Source organism: Amphimedon queenslandica, unplaced genomic scaffold (assembly GCF_000090795.2).
Source record: "Amphimedon queenslandica unplaced genomic scaffold, v1.1 AMPQUscaffold_13038, whole genome shotgun sequence".
Lineage (NCBI taxonomy): Eukaryota > Metazoa > Porifera > Demospongiae > Haplosclerida > Niphatidae > Amphimedon > Amphimedon queenslandica.
The window spans coordinates 51,608-61,212 of NW_003546726.1; the positions used below are offsets into that span (position 1 = coordinate 51,608).

General features: G+C 35.9%; 1 protein-coding gene and 2 long non-coding RNA genes across 5 annotated transcripts; 2 read left to right on the top strand and 1 right to left on the bottom strand.

Moving 5' to 3' along the window:
- The first annotated feature begins 3,268 nt into the window (after nucleotides 1-3,268).
- On the top strand, nucleotides 3,269-4,300 carry LOC109585601 (uncharacterized). The gene is made up of 2 exons (XR_002186567.1): nucleotides 3,269-3,422; nucleotides 3,947-4,300. It is a non-coding gene; the product is annotated as an uncharacterized LOC109585601 (long non-coding RNA).
- Nucleotides 4,301-4,397: 97 nt separating this feature from the next.
- LOC105314250 (uncharacterized) lies at nucleotides 4,398-5,891 on the bottom strand. Its single transcript, XM_020001728.1, has 3 exons — nucleotides 5,686-5,891; nucleotides 5,316-5,370; nucleotides 4,398-5,020 (listed from the first exon to the last, which is right to left on the bottom strand). The coding sequence occupies exons 2-3, from the start codon at nucleotides 5,356-5,358 to the stop codon at nucleotides 4,722-4,724; spliced, it is 342 nt and encodes a 113-aa protein (XP_019857287.1). The 5' UTR covers nucleotides 5,359-5,370; nucleotides 5,686-5,891; the 3' UTR covers nucleotides 4,398-4,721.
- Nucleotides 5,892-8,705: 2,814 nt separating this feature from the next.
- On the top strand, nucleotides 8,706-9,605 carry LOC109585598 (uncharacterized). Of its 3 annotated transcripts, XR_002186566.1 has the most exons (4): nucleotides 8,706-8,891; nucleotides 8,958-9,040; nucleotides 9,331-9,503; nucleotides 9,563-9,605. It is a non-coding gene; the product is annotated as an uncharacterized LOC109585598 (long non-coding RNA). The 3 variants fall into 3 exon arrangements; XR_002186564.1 differs by lacking the exons at nucleotides 8,706-8,891; nucleotides 8,958-9,040 and adding an exon at nucleotides 9,085-9,281; XR_002186565.1 differs by lacking the exons at nucleotides 8,706-8,891; nucleotides 8,958-9,040 and adding an exon at nucleotides 9,085-9,281 and having other exon boundaries at nucleotides 9,331-9,511; nucleotides 9,563-9,590.

Genomic DNA, 9,605 nt, shown 5'->3' on the forward strand with positions numbered 1-9,605 from the left:
AAGCATGGTTGTTCGTGCTGTATGGGATATAAAGCACTTGGGATTGGGTCTTGAGACCAATACAGCACTCGGCCTTCGGCCTCGTGCTGTATTGGTCTCTCGACCCAATCCCTCGTGCTTTATATCCCATACAGCACTCCAACCATGCTTTAATTATAACATATAGTATCAAAGGACAGAAAGTGATATCTCTTTTGTGATCCATTGAAAATCAAATAAAATTTTAAGTCAAACAAAAATTTAGAAAATATCCTGTCATTCTGACAAATGTAGTTCTTCACGAATAAAAAAACAGACTTTTAGCAACTAAATTATTGAGCTGCAGTTAGACACTCTCCCTATGTAATGATATCCACTTGATGTATGTGTATTTTATAATGGTCTCTCCTCCACTTTAGACCTCCATAATATTGAATTTGAGTATTCCTGAGTTGCTCTCAATCCAGCGTTGCTGGGCTGCACTGGATGAGCTTGAACACACTCCAAAAGATGCTCCCCTCAAGTTTCTTTCGTCCTTAGCATTTTCTATTCCAATTAGTGCCCGACTGGATCATCTTGATGAATCTTCATCTGTTACAATTCAGGTAAATTATGTTATTACTTCAATATTTTTTACCGTATTTTAAATTAAATTATTGATTTTAAAATTATTGGACTCGCCACGCTTGCGTAGGCGGGTACTAAGCAGTTGGGTTGTCATTCTGTCATTCTGTCCACACACTTTAATTGATTTGTAAAAAAATTATATTTTTGTCTGAGCAGTCTAGAGCTCTATTTCTTCTTCTAGCAACAGATAAAGTTGCTTTCTTTCATCTAGTTATACTCTTGTAGCATCCCGTGGCACCAAAAGCTGTGAACTGCTAAACCAGGGGACCTCTCTCCAGGTGAGAGCGCGTGTTTCACTCTACAGGGCTGAGATTTGCTTCAGAGGTAGAAAATCCCATCTAACGAAAAACAAAAAGAACGATTTTGTCCTAACTTCGTTGTTTGTGAGTTACAGTTGCTCAAAGTTTGTGATTTAGCCTCTTTGAGAATTTTTCAGGCGGCACTGGGGAAAGCAGGAACAGCCAAACTCTCTCAGTCTCTTTTAAATATTTAGAAAAATTTTCTAAGCCAACTCTTTCTTGGAATAGAGCTTCAGATGCTAAAATAAATTTCAGCTTTTCTTCTTTCTCCTACCCATGTGCCATGATTTAGTTGTTGACCACACCCATAGCTTATTTTAATTATCATTATAACTATGCAGTCAATAATAATTTTTTTTTCAAATTGCTTAAAATATCACAGTACAAGTAATACATATCACTCAGGTGAAATCCAGCAGGCGAGTCCATTGCACCATAGTGCTTCATTTTACTATTACTTACTGTACTGTTCATTGTAATGTCAAATCAATCTCTAATTCAAATGTTAGAATGGAAGGTGTTGTTTTGTGACTAGCTACCAAAGTATCAATTTTGCCAAAAGCCATGTTTTTCCAAAATATGTATACATGTTTTATGCATGCATGTCGTATATATTGCATGTACATGTATGTAGAAAGTTTGAGCCAATTCCAACTTCAATCTTTCAACGTATCATCATTTTTCAATTAGCAAATTTTCAGAAAAAAGCAAAGGGCTTATAGCCCAGGCATTTTTTCAAAAAATGGCTCTGAAATCACTCCCAATTTTTATTACATATTCTGATACATATACATGTCCTTATGCTGTGTAGAAAGTTTGAGCTAATTCCAACTTCAATTTTTTGAGTTACAGCCAATTTAAGAAAATGCCAAGATTCTGAAAAATACCCAAGGCTATAGCCCATGGATTTTTTCAAAAATGGCTCCGAAATCACTTTCAATTTTTATTACATTTTCTGATACATATACATGTCCTTATGCTGTGTAGAAAGTTTGAGCTAATTCCAACTTCAATTTTTTGAGTTACAGCCAATTTAAGAAAATGCCAAGATTCTGAAAAATACCCAAGGCTATAGCCCATGGATTTTTTCAAAAATGGCTCCGAAATCACTTTCAATTTTTATTACATTTTCTGATACATATACATGTTCTTATGTTGTGTAGAAAGTATGAGCTGATTCCGATTTTAATTTTTTGAGTTACAGCCAATTAATTTTAAGAAAATGCCAAGATTCCGAAAAATACCCAAGGCTATAGCCCATGGATTTTTTCAAAAAATGGCTCTAAAATCACTCCCAATTTTTATTACATATTCTGATACATATACATGTCCTTATGTTGTGTAGAAAGTATGAGCTGATTCCGATTTCAATTTTTTGAGTTACAGCCATTTTTAAAAATGTCCAAATTCTGGAAAATACCCAATTTTTATTTCATATTCTGATACATATTGATGTCCTTATGCTGTGTACAAAGTTTGAGCTGATTCCGACTTCAATTTTTTGAGTTACGGCCATTTTATAAAAACACCCAAATTCTGACTGTTACCCAAGGCTATTAGCCCATGAATTTTTTCTTAAAATGTCCTGAAATCACCCCCAATTTTTATTGCATTTTGTAATACCAAGAGTAGATAATTAGTTAGGGAGAGTGTCTAACCGCCCTATAGTAGCTGAAACATCACCGCGTAGTCTTTTTTTGCTTATCTCTGGGCATTTCCGCATACATAGATCAGTAGTGGAGTTTCAGAATTCTATTCTTATGTATGGGCGTGTAATTAATAACCTTATTAACCTGTAAAATGGCGGCCGAGTTTGTGCTACATGAGGAAGATACAGCAGACGACTATTCTGTCACTGATACTTATCTAACAACTTGAAGGGGTTCATAATCAATAAGTGTTACTTCAATGATCAGGAATGCCTAATACTTACTCATGAGAAGCTGTTCCATCATCTTCCACTGGGACCACGTGTATAGGGTGTGGGTAGTTATGAAAACCACACCTGTCACCACATGTTTCATAAATTCATTCCTATTCTTCTAATAATCTTCAGCATCAGACATTGTGCCTCGGGACTCACGTGACTTAGTTCTACGCGGTGATGTTTCAGCTACTATAGGGCGGTTAGACACTCTCCCTAACTAATTATCTACTCTTGGTAATACATAATGTCCTTAATCCTTGTGCTATGTAAAAAAATTTGAGTTGATTCCAACATCAGTCTTTTTAAGTTACAGCCATTTTAAGGAAAATGTCAAAATCCTGAAAAATACCTTGTCAGCCAATGAATCTGCTGATTAGCTCACTTTACATGTTTTGTGGGAAAACCCCTGCTTGTTTTTTTTTAATTATGTACATATAGTTTATTTATATTATGCATACATTTTATACAGGTGTGGTTTCCTGATGGTAGAGTGTTGACCTTTGATCCTCAGCCTTCCGATATCCGCCCACTCATTCCTGATACTCATAAACTCAATCACAAACTAATCATATCACATGGGAAATGGACTGGTAAGAATTATATAAGAATTACTATACTTGTGTTCTATTGTTTTCTTATTTTTTCTCTTGATATTTTATGGCATATTGTAGTACAGTGTTTATTTTAACCAGTATTGTATATCCAATATTGGCTTAATGTACAGTATTATAGTTAAGCTAGGTTTACATGTACACGTGCATGTACATTTGACAAAATGGTCAAAAATGCTTGGGAGATCTGATCTTCCAATGCAAAAATGGTTTCAAGTTGACACAAAATTGTTTTAATTTTAATCATTTTGCATTGCATTTGTCGTGAGTGTAAACCAGGATTTAGTCATTGTGATGTCTATGTTATTGAACAGTTGGTTTTCTGTGAAAATACTGTTTTATTATTGTTGCTGTATACTGAGAGACTTAATTGACTTTTGCTTGTTTGAAAGTTTTGCTGCTTCAATTTGCAAATAGTTTCCGGCTATACGGTGTGTAACTTACACATAACTCTACTCTCTCTCCTTCTCCCCCCCCCTCTCTCTCTCTCTCTCCCATCTTAGATGCTCTAATGATAGAACTAAGTATCATTCGTCATCATTCACTGGACATTCCCTCAGAGTCTCAATACATGTCACTAATAACCAAACTAATAAAGAGAGGAGAGGGTCAGACCTCATCCTCCAGTCACATGATCACTTCAGACTCCATTCAATCCTCTTCTCCTCATATGGTTGGATCTGTTCTTATCAGTGACATCATCAAGTTGAGGATATTACCACAAGATACTCTTGCAAGAGGTTATAATGTGTTTGGACCAACTTAGAGTAGAGAGACTGAGGAGGGAAGGACATAATTTTTATAGTTCATGACTTTATCATTTTTCAGTATTAAAAGTTCAAATTAAGATTTACCAAGGAGTTCAACACTGACTGGAGTAGCAAAGAGGGTGTGAAATAACAAGTGCTCAGTAGATCAGCAAAATATATAATGTATCTAATTGTAATACCATAGTACACTTTAAATTTAAGTGGATGTTAAAAATAATTATACTGTAAGTAGAGTTTGAGACAAGATACAATTCCATTGTTTCATGGCAGATGCTCATAATAGTGCTTAGAGTGAAGAGAAGCAGACAGAAAGGAATAATGGTAACAGAAAAAACTTACACAAAGTGAAAAGGCAACCTATTATTATTAACATAATAATAATAATGAATACTTTATAACACTGAGTAATGTATAACCCTGCATCACACATAAAATAGCAAAATTACAAAGTAGCTCAGCTATCAATGAGTAAATTGAAACCATAATAATAATTGGTTAATAAAAGTTATTAAGTACAATATTTGACTTTAATGTAACTAGCAATAGATTTTTCTTCTATTGTATCCAGTGCTGTAGCTAATGATGACCAACTGGGACCTCCTTTCTCTCTCACTTTATCTTCTCCTCTTAGCCAGGCAGACATACACTCCCGGAAACAGTGAACTGATTGTCCATGATAGTCTGCTTTTATATCCTTTAGTCTATCATCATATAATCCTAACTGTAGACCTAATGCATGCCATACAGAACAAGGCAAGTGTTGATCTGATGTTAATTCTTTAATGACAATGTCAAGATCTTTGATATCTATAAAAATAAAATACACATAAAATGTGAAAATGTATACATACACTGTACCATCTACTGTATTATAGGGCGCCTTTTTGGAGGGCTATAAATTTCCCGGATTTTAATTTTGCGAATTTAATTTCCGCGAATTTATGCTGTCTGCCATCTTGTACCATATAAATTTGATTTTTGCAAGAGTAATTTTCGCAAATCTTTTGAAAAATTGCGAAATCCGCAAATTTTACAGCCCTCAAAAAAGGTGCTTTATGGTATAATACCAATAATATTTGTAATTTTACATGTACATGCATACCTAGCTTTGTCATGGTCAAAGGTGTGTTAAAATCTTCAGTCATTTGAATCAGTTCCTGTCATAATAATAAGTAATAATAATAATAATAATGTATTGTGCCTTATAATAATAATTATTATTATAACTGATTATTATTTTTGTCACTGTGCTTGTTTACCAATTAAAGTGATATACATCAGTAGTAAAGGTGAATTCAACAGATGTACAAGTGTAATTGTTAGTAGTAAAAGCCACACAATGACAAACCACAATCAGGACAAAGAATGAGTAGTTTGATAAGCAATAAAATTACTTTTAAAGGTCTGTATGACCTTTTGTTTATTAGTGCTTGCATTGGTGTATCAAACAGTTTGTGTGTGTTAATTCTTACCTTAATATCACGTCCTCCTAATAGTGAGAGGTTACTAATATCTGATAATGGTTCATCAGGTAGGATCTCCTTCAATTCTGTATGTCTAGTACCAGTGGTAACTAGAAATGGTTGTTGTTCAAATACTGCTGAGAGTACAGCTTTTACACTATACACTGTCCTTTCTCTTAGTGTATTCACAGGATAGGCTAGTTCTTTAGGATCAATAACTAACTCTTTTACCTCTAGACTGGGACAGGATTCTTTATAAACACTCATTACCTCTCCTATCGCATCTCTTCTTAGAGACACTATATTGTCACTGTAACCTTTCTCACAGGACATCATTACTAGTACACACTGGCTCTCATCCACAATCTCTACCAGTGATCCTACACCATGGCCATTAAACCAGTAAAGTCCGTTTTTCCAAAATGTACAGTAACGATTTAATTTGTCATCTTCTTGAGGTAGAGCCATTTTGTAAGCAAGACGTAATGAGAGGACATGGAAGTACCGAGGAGGAAAGAAATGATGTTTACTAGTACACTGTAGACACCAACCAAACTGGTACACTTGACTAGTCATCTCATCAGATCTATCAGAAGACAAAAGACATGGAAAGAACAACAACCTTCCTCCTCTTTCTCTCCCTCCCTCCTCCTCCTGTTCCACTGCTAATTGATGGAGGTTTGTCATCCTTAGGAAAGATGGATTCATTTCTTGACAGAGTTCCATGTTTTTCACAAAACAAATCAACATCTCAGGATCATATTTAGAGAAGAGTCTAGTCAGACCAGACACACTAACAATACCAGTATTGCTAGCAATGTCAATGTGTTCTTTGAATGTCTCTGGAGCAAAGAGAATCCCATCCACCTCAGTTAGTAGTATACCCTTATTCACAACAACCCATACCTTGTCTTCGCTTCTAAGAACAGTGATCAAACCAGTTGAGTGCAACAAATGAAGAACATCCAAGACATCTTCTCTTATATCTGGTAAAAAGTAATCCTTATGGCCCTTACCAGCAGACATTACATCAGAGAGGGTCAGTATATTCTCTTGCCTTTCCTCCAGTAGACCGTACATCATGTGACAATAAAGACTCAAATTCCTTCCACTTGTACTACGAATGGACTCACAGGTACTAGACAACTTATTAAAGAAGGAATCCACACCACTCCCACCAAGCTTACGACAATCTAAGAAGACACTGTCACACCTTTCTCCTGCAATTATCCCCTGCATTTCTTCCTTTCTTCTCCTTTTTACTGGATTATTTATCTCATCCACATGACTGACTATTACAATAATATGGCATTGATTAAGAACTTTCTGTGCTTCATTTCTCACAACTGTTAGCCACTGATGAAGCTGTTTGACTGCTTCCTTCTCCAGTATATTGACTACTATCAGGAACACACCACCAGAACCTTGTAACAAATTTTCAGTGACAGCACTGTGACTGGAGTAGTATTCGGAATGACCAGCAAAATCATGAAGAATGATGTTACCCAGTGTCCTGTGTTGTAGTTTATAAGGAATGATGCCAGCAGTACAGGGCACTACCCCTCTAACATTTCTAAAGGAACCAAGAGCAATAGAACCAGTAGCTGTGTCATTGATGACATGACTAAGAGTACTTTTACCAGCTCCAGGATTACCCACGAGAAGAACATTAACATAAGAATCAATTGGATGAGATACTTTAACGTTACCAAACTTCTTAAAGATTGTAGTAACAGCATTGTGTCTTCTTTCTTTAGCTAGTTGTAATGGTGTCAGACCCTCATTGTCTTTGGCTAAAGGATCACACTTACCAGTTGATAAAAAGTATTCCACAACTGCAGGTGTACCTTTAAAGGCAGCAAGATGAAGAGGTGTTTGTCCATGCTTATCAGTGACCATTATCTCACAGCTGCACTCATTAATGAGGTACTTCACAACATCTACATGTTCAACAGCACAATGAAGAGGTGTCCATCCATCCTTATCAGCCACCATTATATCACAGTGGCATTCATTAATGAGGTACTTTACAACATCTATGTGTTTAACAGCAAGATGAAGAACAGTCCGATCATTATTGTTAGTAGAGGTAATATTATAGTGATGAGTATTGATGGCTTTTAAAAAATCAAGTGATCCTTCACTAGCTGCATAATGTACAATAGTATTTCCATTCCTATCAGGAGTCATTATATCACAGTTACACTCAATAATGAGGTAATTTAAAACATCAATGTGTTTTTTAACAAAGGCAATGTGAAGAACAGTCCGACCATCAGTATCACGATATTGATCATCCATTATATGACCATTGATGTTCATGACCATACACTTCAAAACATCAAGTAATCCTTCGCTAGCTACATAATGAAGAACAGGGACACCGTCATACTCAGTAGTAGTATCCATCATTGGACTACAACCACACTCTTTAATAAGATATTTAACTATGTCAACGTGATTGCCATCGGCAGCAATATAAAGACAGGATTTATCAACATAGTATGTGGGATCAAAACGATAAATAGTGACGAGATCTCTTGTAACATCTAGCCAGCCATTACTTATAGAACAGTAAAGCAGGTCAGGCTCATCCTGGTAAAGTATTTCAGGATCCTGTAGTAAAGGTAGTAACCGAACAGCTTCTTCGTGATCTCTTCCGTAAAATGCACGTACAATTGAAGCTGCCATCTATGCTGCCATCATAGACCCTTGCTGCCATCATAGACCCTTGCTGCCATCTACTGGATGGATCACGCGACTGCATTAATCATAGATATCGTTGGTGTCGGTTGTCCATCTGTACTGCGCATGCGTGGTTGTTGTCCATTCATTTTAGTGCATCTGCGCATGCGCAGTCTGCAAAACAAAGGGACAACGGACCAGAACTGCACTACTGCGCTTTTCACTCCACTTGGATGATCCAAGTGAAGTGAAAAGCGCAGTAGCGCAGTTATGGTCCGTTGTCCCCTTCAAAGGTTTGGATCTACTGCCCTTTTCACCCCACTTGGATCACTCCACTTAAGTGGAGTGAAAAGCGCAGTGTGCTCATAGATACTACATACACACATGGATATGAAACAGGAAGTCGGTATCCAATTAACTCTTTGAAGTTCACCTGTAAACGTCATAACCAGCATAGCTCTATCCTTGGCGCTTTTCCTCTGTCTATGTTTTCAAGAATTTTCTTGACTCACTTATTTTTGTGAAAGAAGGTATATAGGTCTTTTGTTTTGTTCAGTAGACCTAATAAATATATTCTCATTTCATTTTGTCAACAGGCCTCATGTTTACATGACAAAATTAGAAGACCTCCATTTTTATTTGTAACCACCTTTTCTAGACTCTCGAACGGAGTTAGCTAGTAAGTCTTGGAATCATAATAGTGTATTGTTTGTTACACGGACTGAAACTATTCTCGTGTCAATGTAATGAGAAATGACTGAGATAATAGCCAAAAACTAGTTTTTTTAATATTAATTTTGTAACCACCTTTTTGAGACTTCTGCACCAGGTATGAACAAGTTACTACTTTGAGTGTATTCATTAAGGTCTCTTATATAGACTGTTTATGGTTTCATTTTTCTAGATGCTATGTTTCAAAAGTAATAATATTTTTTGCAAGTGTTTCAAAGGGTGTGGTTTGATTTTTAGTGAGAACTGAGTAGTGAAAGAATAGGTTATTTACCAAGGAACACAAGCAGGATGTCAGTGGCATTGATGAGACATTGTTACATGATTGTAAAGCTTCATATTTATGCTACCACAGAGGAGTACTATCAAGATAGAGATGATGTACATTACAGTATGTACTGTATGGTGATACAGTAAGACTGTAAGTGCTTATAATAATTGTTGTCAATGTTTTTTATTTCTATTTTTATAGTTAAAATTTGTTGAAAGACTCATAATAATAATCAATCTATTGG

Coding starts and splice junctions, on each gene's coding strand:
- LOC105314250 (XM_020001728.1), bottom strand. CDS start 5,358: ATGACTGAAGATTTTAACACACCTTTGACCATGACAAAGCTAG. Junction 5,021..5,315: donor TTTGACCATGACAAAGCTAG/GTATGCATGTAC, acceptor TTATTTTTATAG/ATATCAAAGATCTTGACATT.